The 26086-nt window shown below is 40.8% G+C and overlaps 1 protein-coding gene across 2 annotated transcripts in view; it reads left to right on the top strand.

Moving 5' to 3' along the window:
* The window catches only part of cacnb2b (calcium channel, voltage-dependent, beta 2b), a 63037-nt gene extending 45745 nt beyond the window's left edge, over window positions 1-17292 (top strand). For both annotated transcript variants that reach the window (XM_049598633.1, XM_049598634.1), the window contains exons 3-13: window positions 1047-1169; window positions 1625-1764; window positions 4424-4485; window positions 4586-4611; window positions 6118-6198; window positions 6382-6440; window positions 6546-6655; window positions 9132-9283; window positions 9598-9693; window positions 10843-11016; window positions 13929-17292. In XM_049598633.1, coding sequence (XP_049454590.1) covers window positions 1047-1169; window positions 1625-1764; window positions 4424-4485; window positions 4586-4611; window positions 6118-6198; window positions 6382-6440; window positions 6546-6655; window positions 9132-9283; window positions 9598-9693; window positions 10843-11016; window positions 13929-14699 — 1794 coding nt within the window. In that variant the 3' untranslated portion in view covers window positions 14700-17292. The remainder of the gene's footprint in view (window positions 1-1046; window positions 1170-1624; window positions 1765-4423; window positions 4486-4585; window positions 4612-6117; window positions 6199-6381; window positions 6441-6545; window positions 6656-9131; window positions 9284-9597; window positions 9694-10842; window positions 11017-13928) is intronic.
* Window positions 17293-26086: the final 8794 nt, after the last annotated feature.

Genomic DNA, 26086 nt, shown 5'->3' with positions numbered 1-26086 from the left:
CGACTGGAGTAGCCCCAACAACCTGTAACTTCAGTTCATACCGTGTCTTCTATTTCAGTAACTTGATTATATTGTCAGGCCATAGGCAACATAATCTAAAGGTGCTGCTGGGATTTAGTGCGGTTTTGTAGTGATTTTGGAAGTTTAGATATGTCGCAATACCTGAATTTGCTTGGTTAGCAATGTTGTGTTATCTCTAATATCCCTCTGAGGAGTGTTGATTATATTGTTTATGCCTTACTGTGTTACTTTGTGTGCACAAATGAATAATTTCAGAACACAAATTTGTAATTGTGGGTGCAAACTACTTTCAGGGCACAATTTATTCATTTCTGTACAATTTTTTTTTCTCTTTATGATACCAGCTGGGCTCTGTATATGTGCAAGTCTACTTTGCTATCTTTTCCAAACACATCCTGCTTAAACAGTTTTGCATTATTTATTAATCTCCCCTAAACCAGTGCCGTAAGATCAAATGCTACAGTTTACAAGCTGTTAATAGTAACCTGCAGAGCTGTTTTGGAACGAGGGAAAGCACAATGCTAAATAAAAGTACATGTACTTTTTGAGAGCCCACATGCAATACATGCCACACACGCAGTGTATGCACAGCATGCATAGAAGCACATATGCTTCCAGGCATAAACACCATAATTTTATCCTCACTGTGTAATCATGTTGGTATCATTATGTGAAAAAAGGAATATCTGCAGGTTTGTACAAACTGAACTAGACCCAAATATACAAACACTTTATTGTGTCCTCTTGTTTACAATCCTACCTACACTTCAAAAGCACATTTCTGCAGATTGAAGTGTTTATCGTGCTGTATTTCTGTGTGGAAATGGCCTCATTTCACATTAGTTCCAGTTCTCCAATTAGTTGTTCCTGTTTGTGAGAAACATTGTGTAGTTGTGTGTTATCAATTAAAATAAAGGCAAATATGAATTTGTTTGTGTGAAACTCCGTTTGTGGGTGAAATGAAGGGATTTTAGATGACTCTGACATCTGTTAGTAATAAGTCAACACCTGTCTTGTGTCCCCAGTACAAACCTGTGGCATTCGCAGTACGTTGCAACTTCTCCTACACCCCAGCAGACGACGACAACGTTCCCGTACCGGGCCAGGCTGTCACCTTTGAGGCCAGAGACTTCCTCCATGTCAAAGAGGTTTGCAACTCACACACACACACATTCTTGTACTACTGTCTTTGTGAGGACCCTTATTGACATAATGCATTCCCTAGACCTAACCTTAACCATCACAACTTAATGCCTAACCCTTACCCTAAGCTAAATTTAAACCTAATTCTAGCCTGAACCCTAAAACCAAGTTTTAACCCTCAAACAGGCATTTGAAAAAGTGAGGACCAGCCAAAATGTCCTCACCTTGCAAACTGTCCTCACTCTGTTGCTAAAATAGATTTTGTGGTCCTCACTGTGTAGCATGCTCAAGTAGAGACACACACATACACATTTATGAGTCACATCCAGATAGCTTACAGGGAAGCAACAATGACACAACATGCAGATGTTGACATCACCAAAGTACCACCAAAGAGTCAATGAAGAGTGAATGAAGCCTTAAATTTACGTGTTTTTTTTTTTTTATTTTTTATTCGCAGAAGTTTAACAATGAGTGGTGGATCGGCCGGCCAGTGAAGGAGGATGGTGTGGTGGGCTTCATCCCCAGTCCAGTCAATCTGGAAACCATTCTCATCAGAAGAGAAGTCCAGGCGAGGAAAGCTGCCAAGGCCTTAGCCAAGTATGTACAACACGTTTCTCTTTTCCACAAGCTTCAATACAACAGGGTCACAAACCAGCTCACAAGCCCATGCTGCATTGTGCTGACTTATCTTGTAATCCTAATAATAATCTTTATTGGTCCAGCACACATACAAACAAAAACATGGATTATATGACATTTTAAGCATTCAGTTGATGCTCTTTGAAAACATCCACAGATTAGTCAAACTACATTTTGACCAGAGAGGTGGTATCCACGGGAAAGGGTCACACCAGGACAGTGGCAGCTGCTGGTCTTTCAAACGGGGGACGCTCACTTTAAGTTTACATCATAAAATTTGCCATATTGCAGCGAGGCAGTAACTTATAAAAGGAACATTTAATTGAAGCCATTTTTCAACCACACTCATGCCATAGAACCAGAGCAAAACACACCTCAAAGATTTTCAGATGGGTTGAAACACCTGAACTGTACTGTACAAATAGTGAAAATGAGCTTTCAGGGAAACTGGGGAAATTTTGGGGAAGTGCAGCCTCCTTTGTTGTCTCAGAGCAATCGCCCCTGCACCAGGAGTTGTTTTATACATAAAAGCATAGCAAGTATGGCTGGTTGAAACCACAAGGCTGCACTGTGTCAAAAATGTGCTGAGGGCTCCAGTTGAGCCCCTTTTCTTCTTCTCTCTATGCATTAGTGTACGAGAGTACCCAACTAACACAATTCACACAGTTAGGCCCTGATCACACTGGGATGTGTCATTAGGGGTGCAAGCGCTTTAAAAATGTGTTGGCAAAGCATGTCAGGTATAACAAGTGTGGTGCCCTTGTGGAGCGGGGCTGCATGTATAACTGGGGAATCAAATGTGATTAACAGAAAAACACACACAAAGTAATCTCCTGTGATCTCCCCCATGCCCCCCTTACATGTGGTCTCTCTCTCTCTCTCTCTCTCTCTCTCTCTCTCAAAGACAGCAGCCGACATGAAACTATCACGACACAAGATATGAATTCCCCCCCTTCCCTTTCACATACCAAGTAGTTCTCTCACAGTCTAACAGCTACCCACCTAGCTAGCCTATTTATCGGCATAGTAAATGGCATCATACTCACTGGAGTTATTCACCTGGTTGCTCACGCAACTCAACTCCATGCATGCGTTTGCCAATTAGTATTTGTATAATAGGGGTGACCTTTTTTGTAATTAGATACTGCCAATATCCGCTTATTGTCTGCATTTACCATTGTTCCTCTAATTTTAGCACATCTACCGGCGTCAAAACAGTAGTGAATCCGACCAGTTGGTTGGTTTAACTGGCTGCCTCGGCCAAGTGTGACATTGACATTGGCTTGTAGAATAAAGAGACTCAAAACACATAGGATTAAACATTTGAGGGTTTACCTGCAAGAAACCCAAAGAATTAGTACATCATGACAGTTCATAGTGTATGACAAACAAGCAGTATCAGTTGACACACCCACAGCTTTCCAATACACATTAAAAGGTGTTTCCTGTCACTTAAGCGACTGCTCTCCTGTTATTGTTATTCAGACAACCAGCTCCGAGAACAATTGCTTCTCCTCACATAGCCAAATTTGACCAGAATCATGCCAGATCATTTCGCGGAAGTCACATCAGGATCACGCACACCATATATTACACAATAAGAGTTTATACCAGGTCGATTACACTGTAAAAACCACTAGAAAAATACAATGTCAGGCGCAAGAGAAGAGTGTATGCAAAGCATGCTGTACCATAGGAACAATGCGTTTTCAGCTACGCACCTGATTGTGATTGGGGTCTCATGGTTGAGTTTAAGTCCAAGTCAAGTCAGTTTTATCCACATAGCCAAAAATCAATTAGCCTCAAGAGGCTTTACAATCTGTGCAGCATATAACACCCTCTATCCTTAGACTCTTATCATTTCCATGGAACATATTCCAGAGCAAGTTTTTAATTAATCAAATATTACAATCCAACCGACACAAAGTGATCCTGCAGCTTTTCGGGGGGGTGGGGGGCTCAGCTGGTAATCGAGACTTGAAAGATAAAAATATGAAAAGGAAAATATTAAAGCAGAACACTAGAAGGGAGGTCAAGCACAATCAACAGAGAATCCCCCCTCATCAGCAAGTTAACAAAAAACATCCAGTTTAACACAGGATTTAATGAGATATAATCAGATCATACCAGTGATTTACTGCAAATTTCAAACACACACACACACACACACACACACACACACACACACACACACACATATATAGCTGCTGATGATTTTCTAAAGCTATTACTTTAAGATAAAAAAAAAGTATTTCCCATTGCTTTTAGACAGCCATTGGTTTCCATTTGTTTCCCTTTTGTTCAGTCAGTAGGTTGTTTTTACTCTAATCAGCCTGGCAGGCAGGAAGATCCACTACAGACTGAAAGATTTTGACTTGACCCAGTTAGACTGAAAGAAACTCATCTAGAGGATCTTAGGAATTTGGCTTCGGTGGCAACTGTGTGTGCTGAATCACTTCAAGGGATTTACCCTCTAAGCTTTATATGGCTGTGTCTTATATAAGTAGATATACTGTACAGTCTGTGGGCACACATTATTTTATTGCATAGATACATATCGTGCTCTATTTTCACCATGATCTGAGCTAATTCAGGACTTTTCTCTCTCGCATTTCAGCAAAGCAGCGGCTCAAGTAGCTCAAGATATGAACTCAAAGAAATATACTCCTCCATCACAAGGTCAGTGTGTTTATTAAATTGTGTGAAAAACATTTTTTGTTGTGTTTTGGTGATTGGTGAGTTAACACTAGATACCTCTCTCTCTTATCCCCCTACATAGCCAATCAGCAGGTGAAAAAGAAACCGGTAAGTGACCCAACGTTTGTTCTGTTGACATCTCTTTTAAATTATTGTTTCTCATCCTACAGACAGTCCTCCTTGCAACACACAGAAGTATTTTCCTCAGACCTTTTTAAAATATAAGGAAATTTGTCAAATCATAGGAAAAGAAACACTCCGACACTCTATGTTTGCACTGCAAGCAGCATGTTGCATCAGCAGCATCTCATATAGACCAAATCAACATGACATCACGCTAACAACAACTAACCCAGTCTCACTCTGAAGTCGGCCAAATCCGGCGCTTGGTCAGTGACTTGCAGCATCAGACACTGACGAAAAAAGCTGTCCTCTAATTGGCATGATACGTGGCCAGTCGCTGTGTTATAGTTTAACTGCTCTATGCGGCGGCGGCGGGAAACGTAGCGAGACAAGAACGAAAGATAAGGCGGCAAAATTCTGAATAGGGTGGGTGGGATTTGGTGGGATTGGTGGTGGATGGGTCCAACAAACACCGACTTTCAGCTGGGAGAGTGGTGTTCACGTCCCGCAAGATTATAAAGTCCAAACCCTGTTCTTTTTGTCCTAAACCTAACCATGTGCCTTAGTTGTGGGAGGAATAAAAATGTCAATTCACGTTGTTGTACCGATGTAGTGCTTTTATTTTGAAAGAGACTGTATGTAAATGGTAAATTTCCTGTGAAAGTGTATTTTGAAAGAAGACAATGCATGTACAGTAACAGGCAAAACTTGACACAGCGTCCCAGAATGTCAACAAAAAACACATCTTTCACCTTTCACGTTGTATCTGGACGTGGAAGGTCCATGACCAAACATTGATATGTGACAAGGTCGGAGCGAGAATGTATTGCAACAACAGTCACTCAGGGGTAGACAACTGGCAATTGATTGGGAAACGTCAAACTTGTTTATTTGTGTTGCCATTTTCATCTGTAACTAACATTTAAAGATAATTTTGGTCCAACCAGTGATGTTTCTGCTGTGCTCATTTCATATACTGTTTTGCTTTGCTAACGTCTTTGATTATCCAAATCTACCAGCATGGAAGCCAGTGTACTGCTGTGGACAGGGGCTATAGCAAAATATATTTAGCTGAAAAGACCCACATTAAAAACATCAGTATCAATTTAAGTGTACACTATAGTTGGAATACTTTCACTGCTTTACCTTACACACTAACTGATTGAGGCAGTGGTAGGCCAGCAACTCCCATTTTCTAAAATGACTGGTTTTGTCAGTGGAGTCTGGTGGCTTTGAGATAACAGCTTTGGATCCCCGTCAGAAAGAACTGTCTGACGGCAAAGTTAAGCTTTGAAAATGTTCTACATATAGCATACAGTTAAACTGATACTGATTTTTTAGGCGGCTAAAAATGAACCAATTGATGCAGCGTTTCCTCAGCACTGTTAATTTTATATGCGTGGCACGGAAATATTCTACCAAGAAGTTACTGTGAACAAACATTTTATTTCAGTCTACACTGAATTAAACTTGTGTTTTTTGTGGCTACAGGGGGAGCAGGTGGCTATGTATGATGTAGTGCCTACAATGCGTCCTGTGGTTCTAATGGGACCATCACTGAAGGGCTTAGAGGTGAGACTTCCTCACACACTCTTTAATCTTACCTCTCATTGAGTTCCCTTTGACCTGTCAAGGGCCTATGATGCTGTAAAGCTGAGACACCTAATCTAGTATTTCAAATAAATGTCTGTATTTTGGGTTGAGCTTGAATAGAGGAGGGGTTATTTAAAATCCATGTTTCTTGTGTAATTCCAGGTTACAGATATGATGCAAAAAGCACTATTTGACTTTTTAAAACATCGATTTGAAGGCAGGTAAGTTCAGATTTAATTCTTCAGTGTCACACCTTTAATGTGGATGTAAAACATAATGAAAATCACAACTGTGTAACAATCCCTGTTTCTTTGTCTCCTCTCCAGAATTACCATTACACGGGTCACAGCAGACATCTCTCTGGCTAAACGGTCCATCCTCAACAACCCTGGCAAAAAGGCCTTAATGGACCGGTCAAACACACGCTCCAATTTAGGTACACAGCTTTATCCTCCCAACCTAGAGCCAGTAGTCATGGCAAATGATCTTTGGCACCACTTTATCTGTTTGGAAAGCAAGACAGTTAGGGTTTACCTCATCAGGACAAATCAGATAGTATCAGTAACAGAAAAGTACACTAAAATCTCTTCTAAAATAACTTCTTGTAATTGTCTTAGCTTTCTGGCACTTGTTGTGCTGTCCCTTGTGGCAAACCCTAATTAGGTTAAAACACAGCAACTGATACTATCTGACCCAGGTCTGAAATTAATGTGTCCGACTTTACGTTTTCTAATCTCACAAAGCACTGTGCACTTTGTTTTCTGAAGTTTTTTTATTTTGAAGCTGCATAGATGATATTTTATTCAATGGGATGATAATTAGAGATCACTGTATGCACCACAACAAAGGTAGTAAAAGGAGTAGTTCAACATCTTAGCAGATAAGCATGTTTGCTTTTTTTTTTGCCAAGAGTGAGATGAGCAAACTGATACCACTTCCATGTTTGTGTGTTAAATATGAAGCTAGCCGATTAGCTTAGCTTAGCACAAACACTGGAAACGGGGAAACAGCTAGCCTGGCTCTGTAAAAAAGGTTTTAAAAAGCAGCCTACCAGCACCTCGAAAGTTCACCAATGAACGTGCTATATCTTTGTTTAATGCACCCTTCCTGCTTCCCCTTGTTTCCGGTCTTTAAGCAAAGCTAAGGTTATCGGCTGTTGGCTGTAGCTTCATGATTAGCTTACAGATACAAAGATGGCATTGATCTTTCAAAGATCTAGTGTGTAGGATTTAGTGGCGTCCAGCAGTGAGGTTGCAGATTGCAACCAACTGAAACTTCTCCCGTGTGCCAAGCTTGTGCAACTACTACAGTAGCAAACATGAAAACGTGAATCTAGAGCCACTGTTTGATTTGTCCATTCAGGGCTACTGTACAAACGACATGGTGGACTGTGTGGAAGAGGACCCGCTCCATATGAAGATATAAACAGCTCATTCTAAAGTAACACAAACACAACAATTCTTAGTTTCAGGTGATTAAACACTAATAAAAATCAAAATATTATATTGCATATTTTCCGAAATATGTCCCCAAATCCTGCACACTGGAACTTAAATCTAACTCCTACAAGAAATGAAATAAAAAGAATTATTCATCTAAGCATATGACAGAAAAACAGGTTGACATCTGAGACATTAGTAGGTTATTATATGGCAGTACATTTACTGTTTACTGGACACTGCAGTAGGCGAGGTTAAATTCACCCTTGGTTACAAAGAGAAAGGATAGGTATCAAGAAGATAAGGTGGATAAGATTTACTTGGTTTTCTCTACTCTTGTCTTCCTCATTGCTCTCTCATCCCAGATGCTGCCGGTATGTATGACTGAATGCACTGGTAGTCTGTGTCTGTTTGAATGTTTCACCTCCCTTTCATTACCTCATCAGCATCAATAGCCACTGCTCTGACACTGTTCAGTGTGTAAATATACACAGGCACCAGCACAAGCAGGTGTTTTCTTACCTGTTTATTTGCTTCATTGGGTCAACTGTTGTATAAGATGTAATTCATGGTATAGTAGAATATTTGTAAGTGCTTTAACTTTGAATAAAAACAGCCACTGCCTCCTCCATGCCCTGCTTTCCTGCTCTCCCCCTGGTGGCCAATCTTTAAATTACTCCTCCCATGAGTGCAACACATCCTGGTAATGAATTAGTTACCCAGGAAAATAAAAATACATCGCTTCTTGTGTTGACATAGTCTCATTCAGTAGACAGTGTTTTGTCATTGGTCACATTTACAGCTTTTAATCTGTGGAAGGGTTTTATGAGTTGTCATGTGAGTTGCTCACAAGTCTGTACTTTTTTACTTGTCTTGTTTTCTACATTAAAAATAACAATTTGATGTTGTTGTTTTTTTTTGAGTGGGTGTTGAACTGAGATGCAGAAACAGGGTTGTTCCATTGTTTTAAAACCATACACGCATACAAATTTGTTGACAGAAACAAAAGGTCAATTTAATGGTAGTTCTAGTGCTTTTGATTGGATCACATGATCTTCCTCTCCCATATTCGCTTCCACCGCTGAGGAAGATTGTGGGATTTGATCAAAAGTTTCACAACAGCCACTACAATAAATGGACTTTGTGATGAGATCCTGATCCTGATAATCTGATAATTCATTTTTGACCTTACCGCTGGTTTGGTGGGTCTAACTTTCAAAGATTGTATTCTCATTTCTGCATCTTGATTAACTAAAAAAGGATTCTCACATACCAGCTCTTGCAATGAAAATACATATGAAATCTTTCAAAATTACTTACAGTGGAATAATGTAAGTTTTTCTAATAATAAACTTAAAACAATCTACTGTAAGCTCAGGAGTTAAATGTTAACAAGGCAATGAAATATGCACAACTGATGGATTTCCTGGATCTACGGTGTCAAAATCATGTTTTCTCTATTTGCTTGTGCAGCCCAGATCCAGGGGGAGGTGGAGCGAATCTTTGAGCTTGCCCGCAGCCTGCAGCTGGTGGTTCTAGATGCAGACACAATCAACCACCCTCTCCAGGTGTCCAAGACCTCCCTGGCGCCAATCCTTGTCTATGTCAAGATCTCCTCACCAAAGGTAGGCTTCATAGTGCACTGAGTTTGGTTACAAACTGTAAAGCCCTCACTCATCACTGTACGCTTTATTCCAGAGCTGGTTGGCCTTCTTTGGCCTTTCGTAGGCTCACTCATTGGTATTTGTTAATTTATAAAGACATACTGGGGAAACTCCCTTCGTACTTTGTACTTTGATTGAACAGAGATCTGACTGTAGCTATTGTCTGAGATCTCAAGATTTAGTTTTGTTGTGTGTTCTTGGTGCACAAACTGAAAACACTGTCTTTCTCTACATCTTTTTTCTCCTCTTTCTCTCCCTTCACTTCTGTTGTGTAGGTGTTGACGCGACTGATCAAGACGAGAGGAAAGTCACAGACCAAGCATCTCAATGTTCAGCTGGTGGCAGCAGACAAGCTTGCCCAATGCCCACCAGTGAGTGCCATCTAGTGGCCACTGTATGAAATTGATGCAGTGGAAGTTGACTGTTCAGCACTGACTGAAGGCAATGTTAAAATGTCAAAATGTTAAATAGCCTATTGTTAAATATAGGAAAAATGTTAAATAGCCTATTTTTGTTACACAGAATTATATATTTGGCTTTGTCTATGTATCTGACAGTTTGTTTGTTTGAAGTTGTTATACTGGTAAAAACTGACCAGAAACTGTAAGAAAACAGTACTAATTTTTGTACGAACTAGAAATACTTTTTCCCTTGGGGCCACACAGTGGTGCAGTGGTTAGCATTGTCGCCTCACAGTAAGAGGATTCCTGGTTTGAACCTGCATGCAGAGTCTGCATGTTCTCCCCGTGTCAGTGTGGGTTTTTCTCTGGGTACTCCGGCTTCCTCCCACAGTCCAAAGACATGCAGGTTAATTGGTGACTCTAAATTGCCTGTAAGTTTGACTGCGAGGGTGAGTGGTTGTATCTATGTGTCAGCCCTGCCATAGTCTGGCGACCTGTTCAAGGTGTACCCCGCCTCTCGCCCAATGTCAGCTGGGATAGGCTCCAGCCCCCCGCCACCCCCAACATGATAAGCGGTTACAGGAAGCGAATGAATGAATTGAAATATTTTGGTAACTGTTATGCAGAGCCGTGGCTACCATTGCCAGCAGGTCATGTCCTCAGTATTTATTTTTCTGGGACTTTGTGGGGTTTAGCACCTTCATGGGAATCTATGTTTACAGTTTCAAAACTTACACATGATAGGTATTATAGGCCGAATACAGTATTTTTAGACTGAATTTCACCACAATTATTAACAGCATTTGGACATCCTTATTGGAAAATAAGCAGAATAAACAGATTATAAAAAATCCAAATTAAAAATTTGGAGATTTTGTTTTTGGTGCACATGCATGACCTCAGTACTTTTAGAATCATGGCTTTTTTTCCACACTATTCATTCATATATCAGAATTAGTGTTGTCATTTCATATCACTGTTGATATGTTTTTCCCTTTTTTTAAAGATGACATTTTTGAAGCCACCCACACTTCTGTCATGTTATAAATGGTGTCACAGATTATACTTTACTGTCTCACTCATTCCTTTGTTCTTGTCCTTATTTTCATTTTCCTGTAGGAAATGTTTGACGTCATCTTAGATGAGAACCAGCTTACTGATGCCTGTGAGCACGTTGCTGATTATCTGGAGTCTTACTGGAGAGCCACTCATCCACCAGAGATGGAGCCTGCCAACGCACTGGTAGCCCAGCTGGCTGGGAACACACTGCCCACCAGTCCTTCAGCAATACCGGTACATGAAACCCAGACACATATATGGGGAAAAACTTCATAAACAGTGATATTATAGGATCTAATATCATTTGCAAAAATTTCATGCTGTCATCTCATCTCATCCCACTCATCCCATCTGTGCAGACAGTGCTGAATGTGGAAAACCGGTTTGCAGAGTAAATGATGAGCACAGCAGGAATGCTAATTTTTCTAGACAGAGGATGCAGTGTGCTGCATCTGTATTCTTTTCCATTTATTCATCTAACATTTCCATTTCATTTCTCCTCATCCTACTCCCATGGAAAGATGAAGAAATGAGATAGGTGTACCTCTGGTGAGTGAGATACCCTTTTATTCTGCTGTAGCTGAGTTTTCACCGCAGTAATTGAGATGAGTTACAGTAGCCTTCTCTTTAGAAGCTAGAAATAATGTGTATATATTGTCTCAAAAAACAGATGAATATAGATGTTTTTTTAATTTTTTTTTATTTTTCACAAAAAATCCAAGATGCCAGAAATGTATCCCTACAATGTCATGATTGCTTGATTTATTTTTAGCATTTGGAAATAAAGCAACTAACAGAGAACCAGTAAATTTACTTTTTAGAGGTATGTATGCTGCCTTTGACCACGCCACATGTTGAAGTCTGTGTCAGCCCCAGCTCACTAACGTGGCACATGAATTCCCAATGAGAAATAATTGGGAGTAGCAATAATAGAATTAGCCTATACTACGCAAAGCTATCTCTAAAGTAGTGAGAGATCAACTACAGTCAGTTGCCAGTTTATTAGGTACACCTGGCTCAAACTAATGCACTCTACTGAATGGATGTGTCTCTGAGCATTAATGGGTATCACAGCTGAGGATCAAAGAGGCCGACTTTGCAGTTGTAATCGTAGCATGCATGAAATCCCTGCTGTTCGCTAAATACACCAGACACTAGATAAACTCCATTTCAGATGTCTCACATAAGTGCAAAAACTCGTTGCTAGATGTCAGATTCCTGCAGCTTATATAGGCAAAACCTCACTCAACAGAAACTGTCACTGAAAGCACAACTATTATTTATCAGCCTCTTTATGTGGTGTTGACTGATACAGAATAGAAAAAGGTCTCAGACCAAGCTCCTTAAAGGTGTGCTATGCAGGACTACCATTTGTAAACATGCTTGCAGGCAAAAGTGAAAGTAAAATCCAACCCAGCATCACTCTTGTTTGGCATTTTGCCTCGCTATATTATTTGGGGGTTTTTTTTGGCACCGTCTCTATATGCCTACTGCTTACAGTCCCACGGCATGATTTTGCCAAATGGGACATGCCCCTGGATCAACAGCCCACATCGCATTCCGGTACCAACATTGCAATCAACCAATCGGAGCCCTCTGACAACATCAGTGTGCTGCTCCTGGGCTTCTTTCAAAAATTTCTTTGAGCTTCTTCAGAGCTGAGCTAGTTTTCCCAAATTGAAGTTAGTAGAATTGAACAGAATCCTTTGAAACACTGGACAAAAGTCATGTGAGCTACTGCAGGGTTAGCAAGTTAGCTAACTAGGTTGGCTATGCTAAGAAGATAAGCGAGAATATTGCTCACTAACAAAGAGTACAGTAGCATTTTCAGTTGCCAATTCCTGCAATCAACACATTTTCCCCCTCTTTTGGATGCTCCTGCGAGGTTAGGGAGTTAGCTTGCTAACTAGGAGGGCTATGCTGATGAGTAAACTTGCTGATAGACTAGAATATAAGCTAACTAGACGGCTATGCTAGCAAGTAAGTTGCCAGTAGGCTAAAATATTCCTCATTCAAATCACATTGAGCTCTTACACGCTGGCACCTGGTCTGTATCTGACCTCACTTGAGCACTGTCGAGGTGAAAATAAGAAAATGAATTAAACAATAATGTTAATAATAAATTAATAAACAAATAAAGGCAGAGTCACAGCAGAACGCACACTGCCACACACTTCTAGTGGGCCATAATGATTGAGAGGGATAATTCTGTATGAGCCTATACATTGTTTTTTAGTTTGTCTTTAGGCTAGTTTGTGGTTCGTGTGCATGTGTGTGTGTGTGTGTGTGTGTGTGTGTGTGTGTGTGTGTGTGTTTTAAGTTGTAAATCGGTCAGATTTGACCCGAACACGACAGGAAGGTTAATGCAAAATCTCTAAATACATGTCAAACTCACCACTAGAGCACTGATCACAGAGCTTGACTTCTGCACTACTGAAGCAACAGTAATGGTGCTTACGGTGTAAACTGTCTTAACTGGTGTTCTCTCCTCAGCTTTATCGGTGAAAAAGTATCCACCACATCATTAAAATCCACATCTCTGATCAAATTATAACACATACATCTTGGATAATGATCATTTTCCATTACCTTTGTAAGCACTTGTTTTTGACTTGTGTTTATCTCTACATAAGCTCTCTTTCATTCTAGTTTAACTTGGAGTGACCTTGGCATCACAAACATGCAATTATTATTATTTTTGGACATTTTATACAGAGAGTGATTCATCAGGTTATCAAAAAGCCAATCAAAAGTTAAAACTGGATCGATTTATTTAATAATAGATAAAAAAAAGTAGTTCAAGCAGCTGTAGAGCAGATGCAGAGAAGCCTGAGGCAGCAAGTGTGTCTGTTTTTATGTGCGTAATTGCACAAAATTGCACTCAGTGGCCCAAGGTCCCATGATAAAACAAAGAATTATAATCCAAAAATATTCAAATTGCCTCTGGTGTGATTGCCAGTTTAGGCACTTGAGAGCCAGCTGCCTCCCTGACAGCAGCTGTGTTTGTGCACGTGGGCATGCAAATAGTGTGAAGGTGAAGATGTATAAGTTTGGGCAGAGTGTTTTTTGTGTTGGAGCAGGTTTTCTACATTTGTGTGTCCTTTATGTGTATGTATGTGACATTATGTTATGTTTTCTCGTCCCAGGATGGGCAGAAAAACAAGAAGACAGCTGCCCCCAAGAGGAAGGGTTCCCGGGAAAACCATCTCGACCTGGAGCCCCCTTCAGTACAGGCACAGGAGCAGAGGGCTGAGGAGGGCCAAAGAGAGGAGGAAGAACGACTTCTGAGGACTGAACCAAAGAGACCCCAGCACACCCACCACCATCACCATCACCACCACCACCACCGTCGGATGGAGCACCACAGCCACACCCAGCACAACCAAACATCCGGAGGCATGGAAGTACAGCCGAGCAGGGATTACAGCCAGAGGCTTCCCCGCAGGCACCCGCCTGAGGAGAGGGAGGAGGAGGTGGAGGATGTGGTCGAGGAGGATGAGGACGAGACTCGCTATAACCACCGAGGCCATAACCACCACCATCATAACAGCAACCACCACCATCACCACCACCACCACCACCAACAACATCACCACCGTGGGAACAGCCAGCCACATGTTGCGGCAGACTATGAGCAGGAGCACAATGAACGCAACCGGCAGCACAGGCATCACCAGCATATTCCACAACGGACACACCACACGGATCACTATCCTGCGCACAATCATCACAACTACCACCACTACCATGGCAGAGACAGGGACAGGGACAGGGACAGAGATAGGGAAAGACACAAGGATAGGGAAAGAGACAGGGATAGGGACAGAGGTAGAGATAGAGACAGAGACAGAGATAGAGACAGAGACAGAGACAGAGATGCACGACAATGGCACAGAGATTCCTATATACATTCGTGACTGCTGTTTCTTCTGTGGGCTGGTGCATGGTTTTATGCTGCTCAAGTTATAATGCACTAATGGAGGGCAGGGTGTGTCATCTTTGTAGACAATGTTTTCCTCATGTTGTTTACCATTTTTTATTTTTACCCTCTGCACACACTTTGTCCTTTTACCAGAATCAATATTATGATTTGGTTTTTGTCTGTCTTATTTTCACCTAATTAATATGGCTCTATCTGAGTGTATTTTTGCACAGACATTAAAAGCAATGGTGTGTTCGTTCAGTATGGGTTGTAAACTTTTTGGTTTTGTATTGGTCATGCGAATCATACCGAAGCCAGTTTTATTTTATCCATTATCTCAAGATCACTTTATTACTACTTTACTCTTCTTATCTAGAGTCTGTTTCTGTGCTTAATGATATTAGATATATAATAATAATAATTAATAATATATTAATAATAATAATGATGTAGCCAGGGTTGTCCCTTGTCACCGATCTTGTTTGTGATATTCATGGACAGGATCTTGAGGTGCAGCCAGGGGGAGGAAGGGGTCCGTTTTGGGGACCTCAGAATTGTATCTCTGCTCGTTGATGATGTGGTTCCGCTGGCTTCATCACACCATGACCTCCAGCATGCACTGGGGCAGTTTGCACCCAAGTGTGAAGCGGTCATGATGAGAGTAAGCACCTCCAAATCTGAGGCCATGGTTCTCTGCTGGATTGCCCCCTCCAGGTTGGGAGAGAGTTACTGTCTCAAATGAGGGACTTCAAGTATCTCGGGGTCTTGTTCACGAGTGAGGGTAGAATTGAGCGTGAGATTGATCTGCGGTTTGGTGCGGCTTCTGCAGTGATGTAGGCGCTGCGCCGAACCGTTGTGTTAAAGAGGGAGCTGAGCCAGAAGACAAAGCTTTTATTTTACTGGTCCATCTATGTCCCAACCCTCACCTATGGTCATGAGCTCTGGGTAGTGACTGAAAGAATGAGATCGCAGATACCATCGGCCAGAATGAGTATCCTCCATGGCGTGGCTGGGCTCAGCCTTAGAGATAGGGTAAGGAGCTCAGACATCCAGAGGGAGCTCACAGTAGAGCCGCTGCTCCTTCGTGTCGAAAGGGGTGAGTTGAGGTGGTTTGGGCATCTGATCAGGATGTGTCCTGGGCGCCTCCTGTTAGAGGTGTTCCAGGCACGTCCCACTGATTGGAGGCCCTGGGCAGACCCAGAACATGCTGGAGGGATAACATGTTTCATCAGGCCTGGGAATGCCTTGGGGTCCCCCAGGAGGAGCTGGAAAGCTTCCTGTGACCCGGCCCTGGATAAGCAGATGAAAATGGAAGGATGGATGGATGTAGCCCGAAACAGATTATCATGAGAAAACATCTCTGTTTTCCTGATATATGAAATAATCAATTTGTGATCTAGAGATGAGGGGATAAAATAATCTAAACAATGGCTGGTCTTGGCTTCCGTTCAATTAATGCATTTTATGATTTTTGTTTCTACAAAGTTCGGCAAAGGGATGTTTTGTCTAATCAGATGGTCAAAAAATAAACAAAAACGAACAAACAAACAAACAAACAGAAAAAACAAGGGAACAACAGACTTGTGTGTTTCTGTGTCACATCTGACTCTGCCCCCATGTGTTACACTTGGTGTATTTTCAAAAACCAACAATTTATTTTAAACATTGGTAAGGAAAGTCCAACTATTTTTCTACATGATTCTAAAAGGAAGTCATACTTTTCTTCCTACTTTTCTAAATGGTGTTCAAGCATATTTATTGACTTGCATTTGCTCTTGTCTGGAAGCATGAAAAATCTTTTGGTGACACTGACCTGTGCTATATGCTGGATACTCTATGCATCTTCTTGTGATAAAATATATTGCTTGAATACAATCTCTATGCATTTGTATATACTTCATAATTGCCTTGTTAGGTAAATTCAAGGAGAACCAGAGAGCTTGTTGCACTGTTTAGTAGAACTTGACCTACTGTGTATGATTGCTTTGAGTTGATGAGACTGAATTGACTCTGTTCCTTTCAAAATGTTTTGTTTTGGTTATTTTTGTTTTGTACAGCATTCAGAAGTTGGTTTTGACAAATATGCATTCAATTGTTGAAAATCATTAAAATACAAAATGAAGAATGTGTTAATTGACATTTTATTTGAAGATGTCAGCGCTTCCGTCACTTATTACTCTTCAGGGGTCTCATTTATAAATATTGCATATGCACAAAACAAGGCCTGAAATAGGCATATGCTGCTTCCCACACCAAAGTTGTGATCTATAAAAACAGACTTGATGGGAGAAACTTTCACCCATGCTTCTGAACATTTTGGAGAGGGGAAATTGATGATGCAGATGGTGAAGCCTGAATGTAGAAATTGTTGAACATTATTTGGCGCACTCTGTTTTTTGGCTTTTGTCTGTACGTACATTTTTAGTATGGATCCTATGCATTGTTTCTTAAATGAGACCCCAGATCACTGATGTTGTCCTTGACATGGAAGTTGCATGATGCATTAATGTGTACATCACTTTAATGTTGCAGCTGGTAGAAGCGTTTCTAATTCAAATTACTTTGACGATTAGCTTGTGAATTTTCTCCTGGGGATCAATAAAGATAATTTTAATCTATAATGATAGGCTAAATCATAATTTATTTGTTGATCTTATTTTGCATTATTCATCTGAATCCGCAAAGTAGCTTAACTAAAGTTCTATCAAGTAAATGCAATGAAGTAGAGAGTACAACCTTGCTAAACTAAAAGGTAGAAAATGGAAACACTCAAGCAAAGTACACGCAAATGTGTACTGAAGTAACTGTGTTTTTCCATAAAGTAATATTATAGGAAAGCCTGAGAATGACAGGGTGGGAGGCAGAGAGAAGGGCGATGACACGAAGCAAAGGGCCACAGGTTGAAATTGAACCCAGATCGCCATATGGTCTCAGCCAACATGGGGCACACATTCTACCAGGTGAGCCAAAAGTCAATCCCTTTCCATAACATAATAAACAAACTGCTGTTTCCCTGTTTACGGTCAGTGATGGAGCAGAGGGTATACACAGGTATACAGGGTATATCCCCCTCTTTTACTGGTTGTTGACAGTATACCAGCCAAAAACCTATTGGAATATAAAGGAAAGAATACACACTTCCTTCTCAGTACCTTGTGGTACACCCACCTCATCAACTACCCCTACACCATTGTTTACAATCTTTGTGCTAAGCTAAGCCAACTGGCTGCTGGCTATTACTTTAATGTGCAACTTTAAGAGTGCATGGTATCAAGTTTCTTTTATACCTCTTCACCAGAAATATGGACCTATTCCTTTGGTCAATACTTTGCTCAATCAATGTGTGTCACCAAAGTCAAGGAAAAGCCCCCTCTTAAAAGGTCCAGTGCGTAGGATCTAGGGGGATATACTGGCAAATATGGAATACAATATTTTATGTGCGTTTCCTTTAGTGTATATTCACCTGAAAATAAGCATCATGTTTTTGTTGCCTTAGAATGAGCCATTTGTATATCTACACAGGGAGCAGGTCCTCGATAATAGAGATGCCCATCTTGCACCGCCATGTTTTTACAGGAGCCCAAAACAGACAAACTAAACACTGGCTCTAGAAAGGGCCATTCACATTTTTATGTTCGCCACTGTAATTGGCAGCCCCTCTCGAATGAGAGCTTTGAAGAAACACTGCTTTCTTCAAAGTTTTTATGGGTTTAAATCCCCTGGTCAGTTTGTTTTGGAGACAAACAACCACTGTGGATAATTAATCTCACATTAAAAACATCTCGTACGACTGGATCAGATATAAGGTGAGCGCACATTAAGTTATCAGAGAAAAAGAGTGAGCACACATTACCAGGTGCTGGGAAAGCGGGCTGTCTGCGATGTGCCAGAAGGGCAGGAGAAACAGATTTGTAATGTGAAACTGCTTTATTCAGTGTGTTTACCGGTTTAAATCACCTGGTATGTTTGTTTAGGAGAGATAGAGAGCTTGCTGATAATCAGGAGCCCGGTGAAAACCCTCTGAAAAATGGACACTGAAGGAATTCTAACTGGGGGAAGTTTAACCAGGTTGCAACCTGCAACCCTTACAGCTAGATAGCTACCACTAAATCCCCCTAAATCTTACTCATGCAGTGTGTTTTACATGTACGTGAATAACCTGTTCATTAAGGGGTTACTCGAGTATACTGTTAATGTGTTTGAGCATGTGTTTAAGCATGGTTATATGAGTATGACTTGAGACTTGCTTATGACTTGTACATGTGTATTACTCCCATTCTGGGTAAACATCACTGCAAAAAAATACAGTTATCAGCGACTGGGATGCTATACTCATGTATACAGAGAATAATGTGACTATAACCAGGGTGAGCCTCATAAACTGCTTATTCAGGTACATGTAAACGCGCTGACTGTGCTTCATGTGTTCTCATGGCAGTGTGTTTTCAATGGGTAAAACAGCGCCCCCAGGCGGTGAAGGCTGGTAATTGTCATCCAGTGGGTGTGGTGGAGATGCGCTCACAGCGCAGTCTGCGGAGGGGGAACAGGTGAGACTGGCGTCCTTTAACTAAAACACTAGTAACAAACAATGAGCAGACAGTTCTCTAGAAAAAGAAACTCTGAAAATAATTGCGGAGACACTTACAGTCACACTCTGGCCTCACATTACAAAGTTAACCACAAGCTAATCCACGAGGAAACAACCGAGCGAGTCAACGTTCACGTTGGCTAGCTTGTTTTCAGTGTTGCTAATAACGTATTAGCTAACAAAGTGGTGTTTGTGGCGAGCTAGCAGCGAGGGAGAAAGGAGACGGGGATTTCTGGCAACAAATGAATGACCGACACGGCAACAGTTGGGCAATTTACGATATCAATACTTCAACTCCACGACAGAAAGGAGAGCGGACTTCGTCGTCAGGTAAGGTGACACACCTTCTGTCAGGGTTATGTGAGTGTCTGTGTCCCTGGTTTCTTTGCTAAAAGTCTCTGTGTCATAGTTATTTTATATATTTTTATATATATAAATATTAATATAATATTAATATATAATATAATATTATTAAATATTATTATATTATATTATTATATATTATTATTATATTAATATATAATATATATATAAATATTATATCAATTTTTATATAGCTACTTTCTTTAATTAACCTTCAAATGTACTTGCATATATCATGATAGCCATGGTTTTTATATCAAAAATTGTAGAAAAATCTCAACTTTGCTTACAACAATGAGGCACCCATCTGTCTTAGAGCACTTTGTAAACAGACAGTTTGGCCCTAAAGCTGAATACCTTGATATCATCAACTATTTAGTTCTTTTTTCATGTGGACAACTTGTTTTGGTGATTGAAATGAGTTCATCTAAGTGTTCATGACAGTAAACTCGTCTGCCGCTTCACTTTGGACAAAGAGTGACGGTGACTAGGCTAAGTGATAACTTAATACAGCATATTAAGCCTCATGGGACGTGTGCAAATTATATAACGTCATAGATGGATAAATAGATTAAAATACACACACAAAAAACCCCACACACTTCAAAATAGGCTATTTGACCCGAGGCCTGTGCAATGAAGCACGATTTAGGGTTAGTGAAGCACCTTCAGGGTTAAAGGGAACCTATGCCATCCTTAAAATTCACACGTTATTCCTATAACCTAAGACAGTCCAAAGACATTAATGAGCATTAGGGTTAACTTTTTCAAAAAATCAAGGTCAAACGAATTTGTTCAAATAAATGCGAGCGCTTTGAGAGTTGCAGGTACCTGTTGCACCCTTTGTCTCTCTACCAAAGCAGCGGGTTGCTGTCTACAGAAAGAGGAGTCTCCTTCATGTAGGCTTGCATCTCCAGGATGCCGACACCGCTATCTTTACCAAAGTCACTCAATTTATACAAGTCCCCAAACAGGCTCCGCATCGCCCCCTGGGCAGCAGCTGCCTATTTTCCCTCTGGCCCTCTTGCCATCTACGGTGTAGAACCCAAAATACTTCCGCACGCTGCTTCTCAGATGTGTTGGTGTCGTGGACGGCTTTGCTCGCTATTGTCCTCCATTTTCATAGCAAAACAACACATTAACATTAGCTTCGTTTAGTGATAGGTCAGTAGGGCATGCAGTAGGTCAACATGATAATGAATTCTTAGAGTGCCCTCTGTTGGATCACAAGGCAAACTACATCAAATTGTCTGATGCACCTGTAGAGACTGCAGCTGACATTTTGAACAGGTAATTACAGCTCAAACATGAACTTTTTACCTCATGTCTGAATGTCCGAAACTTGAATAAAAAGTGACAGCCCTAGTCAGCATGAACAACTCTGTCCCAAATCCGCAAACTAGAGCGCTAAAACTCAAATTTGGGATGTCATAGGGCAGTGGTTTTCATTTTTTTGTGGCCAAGGCACACCAACAGGCAAGCCAAAATCTCAAGGCACACCTGTAATTATATCTGTGCACAATAGCTTCTATAATGTGTGTCATCACATCATAATGTGTGTCATTATCAGCGTTTGTGATACTACTTTCATCTACTGTCATTTTTTTTCTCTTTTCTCTTTTCTGTCTTTTGTCTTCGCTGGTGCTTTGTTGTAATTTGCCCTGTACTATAAAGTGATCCATTGTCCCACTCATGGCTTTCTCCTTTTGAATGTTATCATCCCTCACACTGGCTGCCAATCAGGGCTTTTGATGTGTCACATACTAATAATTCCCATGCCTTAACAGTGACAAAAAGGTCCTCCATGAAGGTTTTTTAAATTAAATTAAATTAGATTCGTTTTGAAAAAGTATTGCAATTTAATTTTGTCTTTAATGTTATTATCTTATATTAACTTTGTAAAATGATTATCTTATATAATGTTATTACTATCCTAAAACATTCTCCAGGTCCTCTGTAACTCTGCAGGACTTATTTCCACCCTGCCCAGCAGCAGTACCGTGGCGAACGGTCCCTAACTGCGGGGAGAACGGAGCAGGCTTCCCCGGAGGTCCGCTGCTTTTCCCGGTCCCTCTTCTCCACACTTTGGGCTCTAGTTTCGCAGACCGGGCGAGGCGGGGGCGCAGCGTACCTGCGCTTCGCCAACTGGGTGTGGCCAGGCGGATTTTGCAAGTTTGGTACCCCGTGCGCGCTGGCGCAGCTACTCGTCTGTCCCACCTCCGTCCCTCCTACCTGCGCAAGTTGGAAAGAGGGAGGAGAGAAGGCGTGGAGTGGGTTTTACACACAGCACACCAATCAAATGAGCCCCTCTCCTCGCCCTTAAATGCGCCGCCCGAAGGCGTAATGAGAGTTTACTCAATTCGCCATGGCAGAAGAGAGCAGCAGCGTCAGACGGCCAAACTTCTCCCAGGAGGAACCTGATGTTTTGGTCCGGGAGGTCCACGCTCGCAGTGTCTGAATATACGGAACTGCGAGCAGACGTCCACGGGCTGATGATGCAAAGGTAGCCTGGGAGGAGGTCACCACAATTGTAAATCAATGTTGCGTTTCTCTCGTGCGCGCGCTCTCTCTTTCTCTCTCGCAGTCTCACTCTGTTTCTTTTCTTTTGACTTTTCTAAGATGACAGATGCTGAATATATACTCCCTATCTGATGCTGTGGCTGTTTGTGGTTGGCTGAGAGGGATGTGCACTCATTAGTTTGCAGCTGTTTAATCAAATCAGGTTGGGTTTCCATTACGCGTGCCAAACGGTGCCAATCCCCTTTGATTTGACATCAGATGTGACGGGACAGTCGATACAGAGATACATTTATGTGCTGATTGCAGATAGTTGCATTGAATAGTGGTTTTTGGGTATTTATTGCTTCGTTAATGTGCCTGATATTCTGGAAACCTGCCTGTGAGGTTTTGGTGACGTGTGCGCACTGTCCGCCAGTCAGCCAAACTTTGGTTTACACCGGCTGCGCTCTGCCTGCGCTGACAGTGGACCTGGTTTCAGATGGTGAGCTTTCAGCGCACCTTCGGCACCTCGGTCTGCCAAACTACCAAACTGAGCGCACCTCGGGTTGCGCTGCTCGAAACTAGCTCTGAGCACACCGGCACATCAGCACAAAACGCTATGGCGTTCGAGATATTATTTATATCATGAGAAGTCAATACTTTCGGCAGCCTAAATCTTTTATTTAGAAACTATGGCGGGTCAAATTAAACTATGGCGGGCCGCCATAGTTTTGTTAATTAATGGGAAACACTGAAGATGTTATCAATGACACTGAGAGCGCCTAGGGGAATGTTCTTAGTATATGTGTACATATTCTGTTTCACAACTAAGAACACCACAACGGAATGAAGCATATTTGGGTATCAAAAGGAAAATGAACATTGTGTGGGTCCCTAAAATCAGTGTGTATATGGAGTAGCTACAGACTTTATACCAGGGTTTATGATAGACTTTTTTTTTTTTTTTTTTTTTTAACTTTTTGGACTTTTCTTGAACTTATACTTAACTATTAAACTCTAACTTTCAACACAGCTATTAATAGAACAAAAATTAAATGGAACTTGAGTGAAACTAATGATCAAGTTAAAATTGAAGATGCTTATATTGCTTGCAGCCACTGGATGGCATTGTGACCCCACCTGCCTCAACACTACCATAAGTCTGAATTAGTATAACTTAGTCAGATAGAATGGTAAAGAAGTGGAGATTGAGCCAGTTTGCCCAGAGACATGTGTTGAATAACACTAACTTGTTTAAGTGACCTTAATTCCAACTTGATTGAAGAAGGTACATGTTGACTCAACCAAAGGACCTTTTCTGCTGCTGTCCTTGACAAATGTTTCATGAGAGACCTCAGACAGATGTTCCTTTTTAAATATTTAAGTATGTTGAAAATATTTTGTGCATTGTTACAACTGGATTCCCTTTGAGATTTATTCTGTATAACAGCCTGTTCTTCTGAACTTAATTTGTCTGTTTGTCTTTAGGTTCCCTTGAAGTATACTATTCATCACTGCTGCAATACAGTCAGAAGAGACAGCATTGTCAGTATGACTGCATGAAAGCTTGCATACAGCCAGCTGTCCAGGAACACAGTGAGAACACAAATCGGAGACAAGCCACAACTGACACAGGTAAATGGCAGTCAACTAAAAGACGGAAAAATACAGTCAGTCTACCCCCATGAATTTTTTAAATTACCACCGAGGTGATAGTTCAAGCATCAAGCTCTTTATCAGAAAAATACAATACAGAGACAGATCTATAAATACCTGCTAGACCAGGGATCTCATTTCTAAACATTCGTAATATATAATATATAATATATAATGTAAAAGCACAAAACGAGGCCTGAAAGTGGCGTAAGCCAATTTCCACGTAAAAGTTGTGATCTGTAAAAGCAGACTTGATGGAAGAAACTTTGACCCACGCTTATGAACATTTTGGAGATGGAAAAATGGTGACGCAGATGGTGAGGTGGAAGCCTGATTGTAGAAATTGTCGAATATTTTTTTGGCGAACGCCATTTTTGGCTTTTGTCTGTACGTACATTTCTAGTATGGATCCTATGAACTGTTTTTCAAATGAGACACTTCATAGGTCTCTTGACAGAGCACCTGACAGGTCACCTGGCATTATTAGGCTTCCTTAGATTAATAGATACATACCTATTACATACATGTGTCATATCTAATGTATATAAATGTATATATAATATACGTCAGTGCAGACAGGATGCATAAATAAACCCTCTGGGGCCGAAACTCCACTGGGGGAGATCGGATTTTGACAAGTACGTCATGTATTTACATTAATATCTTAATTAGTTTTTATCATACAAGCATGAAAAAAATGTTAACAGAAACCTTACACTTTACTGGTGTGTCCACTGCCAGATACCATAAGAAAAACATAATAGCTGTCATAGCTGAGATGGAGCGCAAAGTCTTTGTAGAAACATGCGCACTGTGTTTGTATGTTTGTGTGTGTTGTTGGTTGTTTTCAAAATCAGGACTTTGTGACAGATCACAAACCAACAAATTCTTACTCAGACCTCACTTACCTGTAAATAACACTATTCATATTACGTAGCTGAGTTTGTGGTGATCCATATATAAACTATGGAACACTTTGGAATCACAGTGTGATTCTGTGTGAGTCTTTGTATGACTGTAAATGGTGTGGTGATGTAAAACAGTGCCACAAAAGGACTTTTTTTGAGTTGTTGTCTTTACTACACTGTGAAAAAGGATTAGAGTGTAAATGTGTTTGTGAGTATATTGCCTGGCCAGACCTGACCTGTGAACAGGACCTTTTGCATATTCAGTGATCACCTTAAGTGACCTAAAAAAACTCATCACTATGGATCATGGTCATCATGTCATGTTTGCTACAAATTCTAGCACATTCCCAAGACTACTTTTTACAAAAGGTTTGTTAACCTGTTATTTAAAAAAAGTATAACCATGAGATAAATACCACATAGATATAATTGTACCTGAACCTGTGCTGAATACAAAAAAGTCATGTGACTCTGAAAATACTGCTTACATTTGTTCAAATTTTACAAAATCATCAGAGTTCCAGAGCTATCATGGTACTCTGGGCCCCCTCAGTCCCTAGAGTTTTCTTAAATTGGATCTAAATAAGGACTTGCTATAGGATTGACACTTCTGAGGGGGCAGCTATTACAATGATTGTCTTTTTTCAGGCATTAGGTCTGGGCAGGTTTACATAATTTGGCCATCACTTGCTGTTACAGTGAAATGATTGAGAGTTACTACATTTGGTAACTTGATTATGAATAAACTTGGGTATAGTAGAATAAATGTTTTTGCTGAAGAATGTGACTGTGCTTAAAGCTTAAGCCTTTTCTCAACCGGTAACCAGACGAGTTTGCTGCTTGCTGTCAGTGTTTGTCCTTACGGGACAATGTAGAACCAGTCTGGCAGCTCTGTTCTGGACAAATTGTAGTATACCTTTTGATGCTCAGGGACCATACAGGTGAGCAATATTCCCAGTGGTTTGAATTTAAAAATTTAACTACTTGCTCCAGAATGTATGCCAGGACAGGAAGGCAGTTCCTTGCCATGGAGATGCCACTACCTAATTTCCAAACAAATGGGCTGAGCGAAAACAAAAAGTCCAAAAAAGTTAATCACTTAAAAATTATGGCGAAAAGGTAGTTTCTTGCAACCCTAGAAAAATATTCACAAATGAAAAAAACACTTCTGGTTGCTGATAACTAGTGTTTAACTTTTGATTTAACACTAAAAATTAAAACCCTTGGCGAGCACTGCAGCGCAAGCAGACAGATGCGCGACTCAGAGCAGCATGTGTCACTGACACCAGACTCAGAGCGCAGCGGACCGGTGGAAAATGTCACCATCAGCATATTATTTTACATCGATAAAATCTATTTTATCATTAT

The sequence above is a fragment of the Epinephelus fuscoguttatus genome, linkage group LG15 (assembly GCF_011397635.1).
Source record: "Epinephelus fuscoguttatus linkage group LG15, E.fuscoguttatus.final_Chr_v1".
In the NCBI taxonomy this organism is placed as follows: Eukaryota; Metazoa; Chordata; class Actinopteri; order Perciformes; family Serranidae; genus Epinephelus; species Epinephelus fuscoguttatus.
The sequence above is the reverse complement of the archived record's forward strand: the minus strand, read 5'-3'. Positions and strand labels throughout refer to the sequence as shown.